The sequence below is a fragment of the Exophiala spinifera genome (assembly GCF_000836115.1).
Source record: "Exophiala spinifera strain CBS 89968 unplaced genomic scaffold supercont1.1, whole genome shotgun sequence".
NCBI classification, from domain to species: Eukaryota; Fungi; Ascomycota; class Eurotiomycetes; order Chaetothyriales; family Herpotrichiellaceae; genus Exophiala; species Exophiala spinifera.
This window is the reverse complement of record NW_015622513.1, coordinates 3,982,265-3,998,570: the sequence shown is the minus strand read 5'-3', so window position 1 is coordinate 3,998,570 and position 16,306 is coordinate 3,982,265. Positions and strand designations below refer to the sequence as shown.

The window sequence follows — 16,306 nt, the reverse complement described above, 5'->3', positions numbered from 1 at the left end:
TCACTGTACAAGCAACATTCTTCTTTGGATATTTGAGCTCGAGTTCGGATTGCTAAAGAACAGGGTCGACGAGATATCAATGGCAGCCACGGCGATACACGTTCCTTTGGTGGATCAAGAGAGAGATTTGGGAGCCCCATTACGGAATACGACTCATGACATCGGAATTGGACAGGATAGATTTGGTCATGAAACCGGCGATAGTGACCACCGAGGTGCTCGCTGGTTGGGCGTGGCCCCCTACCTCGAGCCGGAACATCTGCTGGATTTAGAAAGTGTTGATACACCGAACCGGCTTCTCGCTCTGGCACTCACAGCTCTGGCACCTGCTACAAACGAATATGCCACCACCACGTACCAGGATGCTATCAACTGGGGCGATGTAATGTCTCGGCTCAAATCGTTGGCGGAAGAACAAGGATACACGTGGGCAAGGCAGGAATTCTATGTTGTTGACTTTCGATCAAAGCTCATGGAGGATATCGACTCGGAACTTCTGTTCAAGCTGGACAAATTTTCACACGTTGAAGCTACCGAAAGTGGTGGCTTGTTGAAATATTGGTATGGCACTCCAGACGCCGACAGGAGGAATCTGGCCACATGTGAGTCAACCACTTTACTCCCACATTCTTGACTGACGTTTTTCCAGGTGTTTGGCGAAACAAGAACGACGCGATCAAGGGAGGCACTGGGCCATGGCACAAGCAAGCTCGTGCGATCATCCCCCGGATGTACGAACATATTGATGTTCGAGGCGTACGCCTTGTCATTGAGGACAATGTTGAAAGTTGGAGTTTCGCGCCGTACTGAAGGTCCCGTTGGGAGAACCGGTGACCATGATTGAAAAGGTTCGAAGGGAGTTTTGGATATCGTATGGAGTATCACATTGGGGACAAGATGGGCGAAAGTGGTCATTTCATGGAGTTGGCGATCTCAGAACTGACTAGCATAGCATAGCATTGCCAGCGCTCTGGCAGACTTGGGAACATCAAAATCATCTAGAAAAAAGTGAAGGACAGTGTGCAGCGTTTCATCCATCGTAGACACGACCGTGATGCTTGTGCCAGGTAAAAGCGCCCAAAGTCGTGAAAAGGCGGTTCCCAATTCGGACTAGCTCGTTTTCGGGTGCAGCTTCAATTTGACCGTCAACGATCTTGGAAGCTACTCGTTCCGCAGGAATTGATTTCGTCCTTCTTGAATCTCCCCTCCTCAAGCTCGTTTCGTCACCTTTTTTTGAGCTTGACAGCCTCTCGATCCCTCGCAAGATGATGTCCTCAAGGCTCATGCGGCCAGCTTTCGCTGCCGCTCGTCGTACAGCTCCCCGAACAGCTATCCGCACCTACGCTGCTCCTGCAAGCGCAGACACCAAGCCCCCCGTCGCTCTGTTCGGTGTCGACGGAACATATGCAAACGCTTTGGTACGTCTCATTACTGTCCTTGGAATGGTGGAGCAGGAGTTTGGGGTTGGACGCTCTCGTGGTGGTGGAGGTGGACATGGTGCACACGAAGCCTAGCTGATTCACGACCGTCGACACTATCTTATCCTTGCTTGTTGAGAAGAAGACATGGAAAAAGGATTCACTCTGGGAACGATGGACAAATTGGCTAACCAAGTTCTGCTTGCTATAAAACAGTATACGGCCGCCGCCAAACAAAACGTGTTGGACCCGACCTCCAAAGCAATCTCCAGCCTTTCTCAGATTCTCAAGTCCGACCCTAAACTGCAAACCATCATCGCGGCACCCACGCTCTCGGATTCCGACAAGTCCCAAATTGTCGCGGAACTCGAGAAGCACACCGGTGGTGTCGACAAGACCGGCACCGTCAAGAACTTCCTCTCCGCGCTCGCCGAGAACAACCGTCTGGGCCTGCTCGAGAGCGTGTGCGAAAAGTTCGGCACCCTCATAAGCGCCGCCAAGGGAGAGGTGGAATTGACCGTCACAAGTGCAAGCGTACGTCTTTTCCATTACATCAATCGCCTTTCCTTGTCAGGGGTGGTACCAATTTGGCGGACCCCCCTGGAGGCGATGACAAGATCAGTAGTGTACTAATTTCTCACCGAACAGAAACTCGACGATAAATTACTCAAACGTCTCGAAGCGGCCATCGCCAAGTCGGAATACAGCCAGGGCAAGAAGCTCAAGACCGTGACAAAAGTCAACCCAGATATCCTCGGCGGTCTCGTTGTGGAAATCGGCGAGCGCACCATCGACCTGAGCGTGGCTAGCAAGATCTCCAAGATGAACAAGATGCTTACTGATACCGTGTAAAAAAGAGATAATGAAGAAATTTTTTTCTGGAGAGAAAGAGTCGCAGGAGCTGCTCGCGAAGGGGTTGCTTCTCGACAAAAGGACGGAGCGGTCGCCACATGCCAACGAAAACAAAATAGATCGCACATGGAGAGAATTGGTAGTGTTGTTGCTGTGTTCCAGCCTCGTACCAGCAGGGCCTTTGTCTGGGTATCAGGTTGAGTATGGGGGAGGAGAGGAAGAACGAGAGATGTGTATATAAAACTCATCAATTCATCCATCATTCAAACCTACAACTGGATCTGTCTCTTTTCTTGCTATGAAATCCGCCCAATCACTGATTCACTTTCGAGTTTCATATGATCTCTCGTTTCGACATGTCCTTGCGTTGCTCAATGACCGCAATCCAAGTCGAGCCCAGGGGAGGGGGGGGGGGGGGGGTTTGAACAGCAGCAGTCAGTCAGTCATCCAGCACTCCGTCCATTCGTGGGCATCAGAGATACATACATATATCACTACGCGGTGACGTTCGACTACGAGGATAAATAAATCTCCCTCCCAAGTTTCCATTGTCACTCAAAAGATCTGTATATAGGTATGTACAGGGTTGATTAATGTGTGATCTCTGCTCCCTACAATCGGCAGATGGTACTCTCGACGAGACGAGACGAGACGATAGAAGAGACCTACCTAGCAGGCTTCCTTCCACCTCTGTGATGCGCGCTCTCATCTTTTTGGGGAATGCTTGCCAAAGTAAGTTCACTTTTTTTGTTTTTGTTTGCTTTTCCTCCTCATCCTTCCTGATGCTTTTTGTTTCTTGACTTCTGCCCTTCCCGAAAACCCGGTTGACTGATAGTGACTCATCCTCCTACTTTGCATAGAGTACCCGTCGTATACCTGTCATCTACAGCCGTATCGTGATCGTACTTCCTCCACTTGCCCAACCTACTCGGGACTCGCTGGACACGCTGGACACGCTGGACCCCAAGCTTAATCCAATTGAGCTTCAAACTCATCCTCGTAAACGGCAACACTCTCCTCGGTCTTGAGTCGATCAAGCTGCTCTCCGACGTATTTTTCGAAGTGGGTGTCAGCGACGCTCTTGCGACGCTCCTTCTCCAGCTTGTCCTCCTCGCCCCACGCGTCTGACTCGGACATTGCAGTCTGAGACGGCACTTTGGGGAAATAGCCGTGGTTATCGCCGTTCTGGGACTCTGCATCGTCGCCGTTGACGCTGGACACGAAGCTGGACCGGTTCCCAAGGGACCGAGACGTCGACGATCGTCGCATGCGCGGCCCTGGACCTGGGGTTCCAACATACGTGTTCTTCCTGGTAAGGCCGCGGCCGTAGATGTCGTCAAAGTAGTGAGACGCAGCTGTGGAAGGAGTCCTTGGAGTCTGAGGCAGGCGGCAATTGATACCGGTGTCGTGGATCATCTTGGCCATCAGACCAGTCCAGCCGCACTGGTGCGAGGCTCCGAGTCCACGGCCCGTATCACCGTCAAAGAACTCAAAGAACCACAAGTAGTCTCTCCAGTGTGGATCATAGTCGAGCGTGTCGTTGCCTGCGTTGATCGCCCGGCGGCCTTCGTGGTCCCGGACCATAAGATGTTGCAGACGATGCTGGATCTCTTCTGCCACATGGCCCAGATGCATGTATTCACCGGAGCCTGTGGGGCACTCGACTTGGAAGCTGGTGCCGTAGAACATGTAGAATCGGAGGAGAGACTCGACAAGCAAAAAGTTCACAGCGATCCAGATAGGCCCACGCCAATTGGAATTGCCGCCAAAGAGGCCGGAATCCGAGTCTCCAGAAACATAGCTGACGCCAAATTTCTGACCGTTCACGTCCATGCTGTACGGATGGTTTTCATGGTATTTGGACAAGCTTCGGATGCCGTGATCAGACAGGAATTCAGTCTCATCGAGCATTCGTTTGAGGATCTTTTCCAGCCTGTCCTTGCTGACTAACGACAACAAGAGGCGCTGGTCTTTACCTCTCTTGCGCATAGAGGCGATATTGCGTTCTGCCACGTCGTGGCGATTCTCAATAAACCAGTCCATTCTGCGTTTGAAATTGGGAAATTTGTTGATAAGCTCCGGTTCGAGAGTCAGGACAGCATACAGTGGAATCAGGCCAACCAGGGATCGTACAGGCATCTGCTGCGTCCAAGGCCCGCCCCAAGAGATCGCATCATAGTAGAAGCCGTCTTCATCGTTCCACAAACTTGTCTCCTGTCCACCCGACCTGAATGTCATGGCATCGGATATTAGGATGAAGTGTTCAAAGAATTTGGAAGCAATGTCTTCGTAAGTACGTCGATGCTTGGCCAGCTCCAGAGAGATGTTGAGCATGCAAAGGCAGTAGAAAGCCATCCACCCTGTACTGTCTGCCTGCTCAAGCACACCTCCTGTGGGCAAAGGTTCGGAGCGGTTGAACAAGCCGATGTTGTCCAGACCTAGAAAACCGCCTTCGAACACATTCTTGCCGTCGAAATCTTTGCGGTTGACCCACCACGTAAAGTTGAGGAGCAGCTTTTGGAAAACACGTTCGAGAAAGTCGAGATCCTGTCGACCGTACATTTTTCGTTCAATCTTGAAGGTTCTGAAAACAGCCCAAGCATGCACAGGCGGGTTGACGTCTCCAAAGTTCCACTCATACGCGGGCAACTGCCCATTAGGATGCATGTACCATTCTCGAGTGAACAGATCGAGCTGTTTCTTTGCAAACTCGGGGTCAACCATGGCAAGGGGGATGCAGTGGAAGGCAGAGTCCCATGCAGCAAAGAATGGATACTCCCAGGAGTCGGGCATGGACAGTATGTCATCGAGATACATATGCTTCCAATGTGAGTTTCGGACGTTCTTCCGGTTAGGCGGTGGTGGAGGCATATTGGGGTCACCGTTGGCCCATTGATCCCAAATAAAGTAGTAGTGCTGTTTGCACCATAGCATACCCGACAGTGCTTGTCTCTGGATGTTCCTTAGGTCATCGGCCATTGGCAGAGGGCTAATGCGGTAGTAGAATTCATCGGCTTCCTGGCGCCTTTGCTCCATGATGTCGTCGAGAAGCTCCTCATTGAGATAGCCATCATACTTGCGTGACAATCGAAACCTGACCACGGCACATTCCCCAGGAGGAACACCCTCGCCTTGTCCAAAGTCATACCACGCGGCACATTTCGTTCCCGAACATCGGGGATTGATAGCGCCCTTCTCCTCGTCAACAATCCAGCGATGGAAAGCGTCCTTGACATACGGCTGCTTGTTCTTAACTTGATACAGCCGTTCATTGTTGGTGTCATTCTCCGTAAACATGAGTTGCGGATGGACATCATCGGCATCCGGGCCGCATCCGGGAGACGCTGACATTTGGAAAAACCGAGTGCCCAGCTTGTGGTGCTTGGACTGGGCAGTCATGGGGCCAACCATGCGAACATTCGGCTTCAGCTTCTCAGATTCATGCCCCCAAGTCCAGGTATTTCTGAACCACATGTGCGGGATGATGTGAAGAGGTGCGGCCTCTGGCCCCCGGTTGTATGCCGTCACTCGGAACAGAAGTTCTTCGGGGTCATCCGTCTCCTTACATGTCTCAATGAAGATATCGAAGTACCGATTGTCCTTGAAAGCGTCCGAGTCGATGATGTTGTACTCGCGCTCGTGTTTTCCTCGCTTTGCATTCTCCTCGATCAACTGCTCGTAGGGAAATTTTCTCTGGGGATATTTGTAGAGGTATTTCATGTATGCTGCACTCGAAATTAGCACTGTCGAGACATGATCCTTGGGCAAGACTCACAGTGGGTAGGTGTGTTATCCACATGGAAGTGTGCCTCCTTGATACTCTCGCCATGATTGCCCTGGGGATTGCTCAGACCAAAGAGCCTTTCCTTCAAGAATTCATCCTTCTCGTTCCAAAAGGCAAAGGCAATGTTCTGCAAGCCATGGCTGTCAGAGACACCAGCAATGCCGTCTTCGCCCCATCGGTACGCTCTGGATCGGGATTGATCGTGAGAGAAGTGACTCCAAGCATCTCCGTTATCAGAGTAGTCCTCACGAACCGTCGCCCACTGCCGTTCGGAGACATATGGCCCCCATTTTTTCCAATATTTTGTTCGCTCACGGTCTTCTTTCAGACGCTTCTCTTCCTCGCAAAGGTACTCGTGGTGATCGACGACAACCATTCTGTACAAGGCCGGCGATGAGGACGGTGAAGGGACAAGAGAAGGCAGTCAATGTAGGTCTAACGGTCCACCCGTACCACCGAAAAAGAACAAATGCGGGCTTGGGAAGCGGTCGCTGTTCAAAAAGATCACTGGAACTCAATCTCGGTCCCGCAGCACGCTGGACGAACGAGGAAGGAACGCAGCTATGGATGAGCCTCAAAGATGAGCAGTGATCGCGAATGAAGTAATTTTCGCACTCAAGTCCATGTCTCCTTGGTCGAAAGCAAAAGTCAATAAATTCATCAAGCTTTCTTCACTGGACGGAGATGACAGCTGCAAGGTTCACCAGAACATGAGCCAGGAACATGGGCGGCGCGGGCTCTGGATTGGGAAGGCAATAATGGCGACAGCATTGGCCGACACTTAGCCTGGAGGGGCCTGTCGTTCCAGGCGTCAGTGGCTGATAATGCGGGCATTGATAGCCTATCGCCGCCTGGAGGCTCGTTCCTTTGCTTCACTAACGCCCACTAACTTAGTTAACCCGGCTCGCTAGCCAAAAACTGCACATGGCAAATTCAACAGTTTTATGGCATTTCAGCCACCCAAACCTAGAAAACTCCCGGCTTCGTGACGCGTGCTTCAGGTGGCCCGGTTAACCTAGGACCAGGTTTAGGTAAGCTTGCCACTAACTAAGTCGCAGACTCCATGTGCCTAGAGGTACTATTGAACTCCATACTGTATGGAGATGCGAAGGAGTCAATGTGGATGTCCTCCATAGCAAGCGGCGGACCATCGATCGTCGCTCAACCGATCGACATCGGTCAGAAAACGCGCTCACAACGTTGTATGTATGGATACTGCTAAGGGCGTCTGATACGGAGTAAATGGCTACTGGGTTCTCCGTCCTCGATCACGGCATATCCTCCTCGGCAGGTAGGTTTATCTTGATTTTCTATTTGTCTTTTAGTGCTCGGGGAAAGCAAATAATGGTGATACATCTCAAAAAGCGCCGAATTGATTCACCACGCCAGCGCTAGCAACTGTAGCTCCAAGTCCAGTATCTCAAGCGCAGCACCCAATCCGCCAGCTGTCATGATCTACTTGAAAAGAGCCAAAATCTCCTTCATATGTTGTTCTCGCACCTCCTTTTTGCTGAGCTGCCTGTGATTCTGGTTTAAAGACACGTCTGCCAACTGCTGCTTGCGCTTCTGCAGCTCGACGATCTTTCTCTCGATGCTGTCTTTCATCTGATACCTTTTTACCAAGACTGGTCGCGTCTGCCCGATTCGATAAATTCGATCGACAGCTTGTGCCTCTGCCGCTGGATTCCACATGGGCTCCATGATGAAAGCTCGGGACGCCGCTGTGAGATTCAGTCCTTGCCCGGCCGCCTTGATCGATGCAAGGAGAATTGTAACGTTGTTGTCCGACGCCAATGCATCCATGGCTTTCTTTCGGTTGTTGAGTGACATTTTGCCATCGACCCTCACGAACGAGTATCCATTGTCGCGCAGCGCAATCTCGATCAAGTCGAGGTGTGAAGTGAATTCCGAGAATACGACACACTTGAGCGGTGGTTCTCCCGCAGCCTCGAAAGCCTGACTGTCCATGTGCATCGCGGCAATATCCTGCAAGAGCGCTTTTGTTTTGGTGTGTGGCCCATGATATGTGTGCATGGCCGTTTCGTCCTCGTCCTCTGCGATATTGTCATCTGGAGCTGCTAATATCTCTTGCGCAGTGGATCCGCTAAATCCAACGTATTGCGCGGCGATTTCCTTGAAGCAGTATGGGCAAGTCACTGGTTCTTTATCGGGCCTCGTGTCGAAGGTGCCTTTGTCTGACGCGAAGCATTCTGCGCAGATCAAATCGAAGCATGGCAAGACATAGCAGCGGATGCCGTGCTCGTCTTCGAACTCGATTTCCGTAATGCGGCGCTCACATCGTCTGCAGAGATCAAGATCGGCCTCAGTCATCAGGTTCAGTGATTCATAGGCTGTTTGCCTGGAGATCGTCGTCGGCATATAGTGATCAAGGTCAATAGCCTCGCTCTTACTGATGCCCTTCAGCTTCTCAAGATCCTTCTCCTTCAGGAGATCACGACCGTGGGCACAAATCAGCCGTAGCGTCATGATACCACGAAGAACATGATGCTGCACTCCACTGTTCTTCTGTTTCATATGTGCCAACTCCTGAATCTGCACGTGTGCAATTTCCTTGAAGAAATCATGTAGTTGCCGTTCTTCGGGAGAGAAGTCAAGCAAGTCCACAAAGTCTTTCCTCTCCGGCAGATCGATCTGATCTCGCAGTCGTCGGAGGGTAAAAGAGTCGACGAATACCCGCAGCGCTTTCAGGAAACTCGGGTCTCCGGCTTGAGCCGGGCCTCTGATGTACTGATTGAATCGGGCTGGGGTGTCGTATGGATAGAGTCGCAGAAACCTAGTCAGTGACCCTAGATCGTCTAGCCGATTTTGAATCGGAGTTCCGGTTAAGCACCATCGACGCTGCGCTTCTAAGCTGTAGATGGCTTGCGATTGCTGCGCTTTGTGTTCTCGAATTGTGTGAGCCTCGTCCAGTATAATTCTGAACCACTTCAACTGCTTTAATGGAGTGACACTAGGAGCTCCCCTGCCCGAGAACTCTGAGGCTACAACACCGTAGGTTGCAATGATGATGTCGTACTTTGACAACTTGTACGGGTTGCGTTCTCGGTTTGTGCCATGATAAACATAATAAGACACGGCAGCCGGATCCATATGTGCTATAATTTGATCTTCCCAGTTTTTGACCGTACTGGTAGGGCAGACAATCAATGTTGCCTGGGTGTTCGCTAGAAGCACGTTCTGGTCGTCCCGGATTGTCTTCTCCTTGCTGAATTCCATTGCCTCGTCCAATGTGCTCGCGATCAACGACAGAGCTTCCAAAGTCTTTCCCAGGCCCATGACATCGGCAAGTAGTCCTCCAAAGACTTGTTCTGGCTCATCTTTTACCGATATGCCACTGACAACCTCGCGGTAGATCGTGGCGCCTGTCTTAGTGGTCATCCGTCTCCATAGAGAAGAATTATCCGATTCTTCAGTCCCGAATGTTCTCGCTCTCTCATGGCGTAGCATGAACGTGAGCGCCTGTTTTTGATGGCTTAACAGAGGTGTTGTGATGACAGATGATGGTGGCGAGCTCTCTTCCAAGGCACTTCTAGCCTCCGCAAATGAGTCGAAGAGCTTCGATACAGCTTCCGTTGCTTCTTCCAGAGTACGGGTATCAGAAAGAATGTTGCTCTGTCCCGTCTTCCTGGGAGTCGGGGGAAGTGGATCCCTCTTTACGTGTGGATTAACAATTGGGATACCAGGCTCAGGAGCCATTGGTGGGCGAAACCAGAAATTATGTTGTCCAAAGTGGCGACCGACTCTTGCGACATCCTTTCTTCGCCCATAGACATTCACGACCATTTTCAATGTTTCGGAGCATTCAACGTGAGGCCATTCATTTGGCTTTTTGCGACGGTTTATTAGTCTCGCTTGCGTTCGCACTCCTGTCAGGCCATCCAGAACCGGTGCGAGAGCTGCGGCAAAGTCGGCGTTCACCTTACCGAACACAACACCCCAGGGATCAGAGACTTCAATGACGGTGTCCTTGGATCGCGTTCGTAGGAGAGTACATTTCATGACAGGCCATTCCTTCTCGCCGTGAAAAGTCGAAATGTTTTTAGGTTTGGGAATACGGTGGGCGTGTACGATGGTCGAGAAATGGCCGTAGCAGACTTCTTCGTCATCCAAGCTCCTGGAAGACACAATCTCAATGTCATCGTCTGCATCTCCTTCGTCGTCATTCGTGAGGTCGACCAGAGATCTCAGGGTATCCTCGGCAGACTTTTCAGGATTGGGGCGCATGTAGCCGCCAATAATGCCGCTGCTGGGATGATGCGAATAGCTCGAGGCCTTTTTTGGCTCGGCGCTCCCAGGATTAGGACTTGGCTTGATCTTCTTCCGTGGATGATCGACTCTCGATTCTACACCATGCACAGCCTCTAAGAGAGATCGAGGGCCGCTGTGCTGGCGATTTAGGCCAGTAGGAGGGGAGGAATGTGGATGCGTAACATTATCGTCTGCACCACTGTGAAATGTTGGTTGGACTGGACTGAAGCTTGAAATCTGAGACCGCTTAGGCTGTACAATTGACCGTGGATCTAGCAGTGCCCGATGCTCAGAATGTCGTGCGGGGCTATATGGCAGCTGCGCGTTTGAGCGTGATGGGTCAGCCTGATTGAATGATGGAATGCTCTTGTGCTTCGGAGACATGTTGCCCGTAGATGAATCGTTGGCTGCCAGATATCAGATGTGAATTCAAAGAAAGTTGGGTGATGGAAAAGCGCAGCGCATAATTAGAGTCAAGCGACCCTCTGGGTAAGGTGAGACTGAAAGGCAAGAATATAAGACGACTGGGTATTACCTTCGGGCCTTGATTTCGTCTTCATCGACTTGGGGTCTAGCAGCATGCGCGCATTGGCAGCCATGATGTATCGTTGAGAGGGCGATATAGTCAGCGCCACGAAGGCCGTGGGGGATATTCATGGGCACTCTTCTGTAATGAAGAGGTGGCGAATCATTCCCGTCGACAAGACCTCTTGGACGGTAACTTCATATGAAAGTCAATCAGAAGTGGGGTGCGCAGTCGTCGTCATTGGGACGCTTAGCAACGGTTTGAAGGGTGTCGAATCCAAAAATGAGAAGTGAAGGTAGAGAACAAGAAAGTTAAGTGCTTTGTGAATGTAAAGTCATTATCACAAGTCCCTCCGGAGGTAGAACGTTGATATCTCGGATCAAATAATACGAAAGTGGCGTTAGAAATTCCCGCCGTCAGCCTCGCGCTAGTTCAACGAGGCTGACATGAACCGCTAGTAAAAGCTGCTAAAGCTCGCTGCTGGATGCTCCCATCCTCTGAGACCCCAGTGATATGGCGGTGTTAATACTGCCCAACAGTGTCATCTTCACTATAAAGGATAAGGATGTACAGGTTATGCCTCCAGGACTGGTTATCTCTGCAGATGTCACAAAACCGTGCTGCCCCTCCCAAACAAAAGCCTCACTTTGGCGGAGGATAAACACAGAAGCAGGTGCTATGACGGGTGTTTCTTGCGTGGAAAGTGAGTCGCCGGCTCTGAAGATGTAACATACAGCATATTTCACCTGTTTTACTCTGGTGCCCGAGATCCAACCATCCAGTCTTCCAGCGCAAGCCATTCACTCCACGTCCGTTCGGCAGCTTCAAGTTCCCCGTCGGTCGGGTCAAACAGTGGCCGTATAAAGGGCACTGTCTCGAGGGGCAGCATATCGTAGTCACGCTTGACAGACGCCCAGCCTCCACTCTTTGCTGCAAAAAGATAGTTGCGCCTTTCCTGTTCCCGCTGGGGGCCAATGCCAGGCCGCCAGTTATCGCCAAAGAATCCGTGCAGCACCTGCGGCACATCCATACCGGTAACGACCAAACGACGGATGTACGGGATCAGAGAGACTGACGATGCAGCTGCTGCTGGTTCGGAAGTGCTGCTGGATGTCCTCTCCCTTTCTACCCTCGCCTTACCACTCCGCGAGCTTGTTGTGCTGTAAATCGGATGCGGCTGTCGCTGAAAGGGCAGCAAGATGTTGATGAAGGCTGCAAAAGCTTGAACAAGGGGTTCATGCTGAGCATGGTCGATGAAATATTTCTGACAGCTCTGGTGCTTTGGATACCATGCAATGATGTCGAATTGGGGAGGACCTTCCGGGGCTTTGCCAGTGTTTGATGCCTCAGAGGGACTGTTGAGCCCGGTAAATCTGGCATCTCGGTTGGACCTTGAGGAGCTTGCCTCTGAAGATGATGATGAAAATTCCATTTTAGACGCTGTGCGCGTGCCGTTTGAGATTATGAGTCGATGGATCCGCAATCAAGGTTAGCAAAATGCATCGATATGCCGTCGCACCAGAATCAGCCATAAAACCACGACTGTGGTGTTGAGATGCTCGCATTATGAGGAATGGAACATTGCTAGAAAAGTCCTCCCCCAATTGTGTGAATAGATATTTGTTACTTCTTGAGTCCTGTGCCTAAAAATCGAAACTCCGAGTCGTGGCAGTTGGGTTCTTTTGTATCGAGAAAGACACCGTCAGGCGGAATGAAATTGACAGGTCTGTTTTCAAGCCGACCACGAACTCAAATCTTCCGCCCAAGTGCCGTGGAGAATGTTATGGATGATACACCGTTGGCAAGGCGAATGGAGGTAACGAAGCTCCTGAGCCGAGAAGCTGGGGGTCAAATTGAGGATGTAGTCTGATTTGCCTGCTTAACGAAAGAATAGAGAGGCGCTATCCATCGCGCGGAACCGCCAGCCGGTGTAGAGAAAACAATGTGTGGGTGAGGATAAAATGCAAGCCACTCAATCTCAATCCCATGCCGCCACAGTGACTCCGTGCTCGTACTGGCAGCAGCAGACAGCGGACTATTGTACGTTGGGTGTGGTAGACGTGTCCCACAAACGCCCCATTGGCAGCAATCCAGGTACTTTAGGCCCCTTCACAGGTTCCCAGCACCAGCCTCTGCCAACTACCACATGTATCATTTCGTTTTCGATGTCCAGCGATACCATATGGAGTACGCAATTGATCCATCGCTCGCAATGCAATATTAACATTCGTCATCTGTTTACTTCGACTGATCTCTTTGTCGCAACCGACAGGCAGCTGGCCAAATACCCAGCCTTCTTACTCAGTAGGTCCTGTTGGCTACCGATGTTGCCAGCGATGTCTTACTAATCTTCAGGCTTCTTCGTCATCTCCACGTGTCTTCTTAGTGATGAGGTACCGGCATTTCATACCTCCTAAGCGAAACATCGATTTCAGAGCGCCAACGAGCATTGTGCGAGCAGAAGACCTGGTGCCGCCTCATAGGTAGACCCAAATAAGGGTCAACTAAAGCCAGGAATAAAAGAATCGAATCTGTTATTGCTGTACAAAAGATCGTGTAATACGACAGTTGATGTAGTTGCTTGAGACTTTGGTCCGAGCTCATGTGGCACGATTGAAGCGGCCTAATTTGGCGGTGATCCTCTACATTCCAGGTAGACAGCTAGAGAGGATAGCATACTGTACACACAGAGAAGCCAAGTACTCGTACAGGCATTCGTGCTTCGGAGGCAGGCCGAAAGGGAGCAAGCACATAGTACATTAGTATTGTGACTGAATGCGCAGAATCTCCGCTGCCACCAGGGAAGAGTGAGAGAGTCGAGTTCTCTTCCCGCTTACTTCAGCGACTGGCGGTCGCCCTTCCACGTTGCTGGCCCCCAAGCCAATATGCACCAGGGTCAACCTAGGGTCCTAGTCAGCCATCGTTCGACCTATTGCTGCCACCGCTGACTGGACACGGGTAAACCCCCTTACTCTTGGGCCACGGCAGATCCTATTGAAGAATGAAAATCTTGATGATACATTGACGCTTATGTCTGGGCGCAACTATGGCCTGGATGTTACGGCGCTTCTTTGCAGCCGTGGATAATGTAACTTGAGGATGATCTTACCTGCGTTGACCATCTCGAACCTGACCCACGTTGGAAACTTTGGCGGGAAGCCAAATCTGCTCCCCGGCACAACGACTCAACGATTGCTTCTATAGTCAGGGGGGCGCCTGTCCGTCATTTTGTCGAGACACTGACGGCGGAGGCTCAATCAATATGCCTAAGCGGCACCGACGACAATGTAGATTGCTGACTCAAGCATGAAGCCCCCTGCTTCGGGCATCGTTTTCGCCTGTGACTGGTTGTTTTGCATGCATCACTGCGCGAGCCCTGGTAACTCGTCCTGCAGAACCATGGACGGTTCACTAGGCTAATGTCGGCCTGGGAATCTGGATACACCGCATTCGCAAATTGGGTCCGGAGCCCAATGCCAACGGCTAGTTAATACGCCACCAGAATGGATTGCTCGAGCGTCGTAGTGCATAGTGTGTTCCTGAAGGAACAGCGGACCCTTACTCACGCTCAAGGCAGGTAATTCTTGAGTGTCGATAGCCATCTGGAGCGCGTTGATCCCAGCCTCAGTCTGTGAGGTTGGGGGCATTTGCAAGCCTCATGTTGTATCTGCTGCATTCCCGATAGCGATAACATAATACGAGGTTCACGTGGCGTTAGGTGATCAACATGTGCTGTTGGCGTTGTCGTTGCCGGAAGACCCTGAGTGCTGCGAACTGGCTACAATAGCATTAATACGAATGATACGAGTATGTACTCGCCCTTTGGACCCTGGGATGCGACCCCTCCACGATCCCCCCAATCCCTGGACTCAGGCTTTGTTTGGGGAAATCCACGCCGATCGCCTGCGATCCTTCAGGCTTCTAGTCGCTCGCTGCCGCGTTCCAAAACGGCCATACTCCTCAATCACAACCGTCTTCGTCGACTGTATTCGGGCATCTAGCCACTGACGGTTCTCTTTCTCTTTATCCGTACATCTGGGAGAAAAGCGGTTTCATGCCGAAGAAATGTCCTCCACGAGCGAGCTGACGATCCCCTGACGCCTCTCTTCCTGATTACCCTCATCGAAAGACAAGGCCTCGACAACCTCGGCCTCAATTTGCAATCGATATCCCTTGACTCTCGCCTCCAGGACGCCAAAGTGTATCTACGTATTAAGCCCGGATTGTGCTACGGGCGTATAGTGCACAGCTACCCTCTTTCAATCGGGAACAGTGTCGAGATCGTGCAACTGCGGTACAACTCTGAGCGGCAACGGTGACGAGCCTGAGCCTCTGTCGCTACGGTATTCTCAAAGTCGGTTTCTACCAAAGCAGGCACCCGAGCAATGGATTTCTCATATTTTACTTCGGCCCCCCAACCGTACCAGTTCTTTGGACTCTCTCAAACGCCCAGCAACAATCATACCCCGACACTGGACGACTTCGATCCTAACGCTTCCAACGTGAGTGTCTCTTTTGGATGCCTATCCAGCTCTTCTAACAGCGTCGCAGGATCATTTCGATTCTGCCTTCGCCGCATTCCAGCAAAATTTCCACTATGATCCCTCAACATTCCTGGCACAGCCACATCAGCCTAATAACGTATCCCCTCCCCTCGATCTGCATCGGGATTCGATGTTATCTATACCTGATGGCGACTCCAAAGGCGTGGCTACAACCGTAGCAGAAATACCCGCAGAAGAGACCGTTGTTGGCCGAAGTAGTAGTGAAGAGAAGGACCTTTTGACACCGCAACAAAATAAACGAAAAGCGCAGAATCGAGCAGCGTAGGGCACTAACATCCGTACAAAGTATAGTAATGGGATTGCTGATATCATAAACAGGCAACGCGCCTTTAGGGAAAGAAAAGAAAGACACGTGAAAGACCTCGAGGCCAAACTTTCCACCTTGCAACATCAGTCGATGACTTTGAACGGCGAGAATGAAAGGCTACGTCGCGAACTTGCCAAAATTGCGACCGAAAACGAAATTCTACGGGCTACGTCAGGTTCTTCGTCTAACGGGCCTACGCCATTCATGGAAGAGCCAGATGAATTAGTGGGGCCAATGCGCTTCATACCGACAGACATACCTGCAAAGACACGGTCCGCCACCAGTAGCATGGCATCTGGAGGAGAACCCTTCTCCAAATACGCACACTTCGGTACGATGAGGACTATCACCATTGATAACGAGACTGGCGAACAGCTACTCGGCGCTGGTGCAACTTGGGATTATATCCAAGCGCATGAATTGTTCAGGAAGGGGCTGGTTGATGTAGGCGATGTATGTGAACGATTAAAGAAGATGGCCAGATGTGATGGTCAAGGGCCAATCTTTTTGGAGAGCGATGTTCGGCAGGCGATTAGCGAGAGCGCGGTCGCAGGCGGGCGGGATGAGTTGATCTGAACTAAGTCA

At 51.2% G+C, this 16,306-nt stretch overlaps 6 protein-coding genes across 6 annotated transcripts; 3 read left to right on the top strand and 3 right to left on the bottom strand.

Annotated features, from left to right (window-relative positions):
* Window positions 1-79: 79 nt before the first annotated feature.
* On the top strand, window positions 80-810 carry PV08_01464 (uncharacterized protein; the record flags this gene model as incomplete). Its single annotated transcript, XM_016375825.1, has 2 exons — window positions 80-602; window positions 650-810. The coding sequence occupies 2 exons, from the start codon at window positions 80-82 to the stop codon at window positions 808-810; spliced, it is 684 nt and encodes a 227-aa protein (XP_016241101.1).
* A 455-nt stretch (window positions 811-1,265) lies between these two features.
* PV08_01463 (ATP synthase F1, delta subunit) lies at window positions 1,266-2,270 on the top strand (the record flags this gene model as incomplete). Its single annotated transcript, XM_016375824.1, has 3 exons — window positions 1,266-1,418; window positions 1,635-1,952; window positions 2,067-2,270. The coding sequence occupies 3 exons, from the start codon at window positions 1,266-1,268 to the stop codon at window positions 2,268-2,270; spliced, it is 675 nt and encodes a 224-aa protein (XP_016241100.1).
* Window positions 2,271-3,239: 969 nt separating this feature from the next.
* Window positions 3,240-6,430, bottom strand: PV08_01462 (uncharacterized protein; the record flags this gene model as incomplete). The annotated part of the gene is made up of 2 exons (XM_016375823.1): window positions 3,240-5,995; window positions 6,046-6,430. 2 exons carry the CDS (start codon window positions 6,428-6,430, stop codon window positions 3,240-3,242), a joined length of 3,141 nt encoding a protein of 1,046 aa, XP_016241099.1.
* Window positions 6,431-7,509: 1,079 nt separating this feature from the next.
* PV08_01461 (uncharacterized protein) lies at window positions 7,510-10,707 on the bottom strand (the record flags this gene model as incomplete). Its single annotated transcript, XM_016375822.1, has 1 exon — window positions 7,510-10,707. The coding sequence occupies one exon, from the start codon at window positions 10,705-10,707 to the stop codon at window positions 7,510-7,512; it is 3,198 nt and encodes a 1,065-aa protein (XP_016241098.1).
* Window positions 10,708-11,600: 893 nt separating this feature from the next.
* Window positions 11,601-12,281, bottom strand: PV08_01460 (uncharacterized protein; the record flags this gene model as incomplete). Its single annotated transcript, XM_016375821.1, has 1 exon — window positions 11,601-12,281. The coding sequence occupies one exon, from the start codon at window positions 12,279-12,281 to the stop codon at window positions 11,601-11,603; it is 681 nt and encodes a 226-aa protein (XP_016241097.1).
* Window positions 12,282-15,234: 2,953 nt separating this feature from the next.
* PV08_01459 (uncharacterized protein) lies at window positions 15,235-16,297 on the top strand (the record flags this gene model as incomplete). The annotated part of the gene is made up of 3 exons (XM_016375820.1): window positions 15,235-15,351; window positions 15,401-15,675; window positions 15,733-16,297. The coding sequence occupies 3 exons, from the start codon at window positions 15,235-15,237 to the stop codon at window positions 16,295-16,297; spliced, it is 957 nt and encodes a 318-aa protein (XP_016241096.1).
* Window positions 16,298-16,306: the final 9 nt, after the last annotated feature.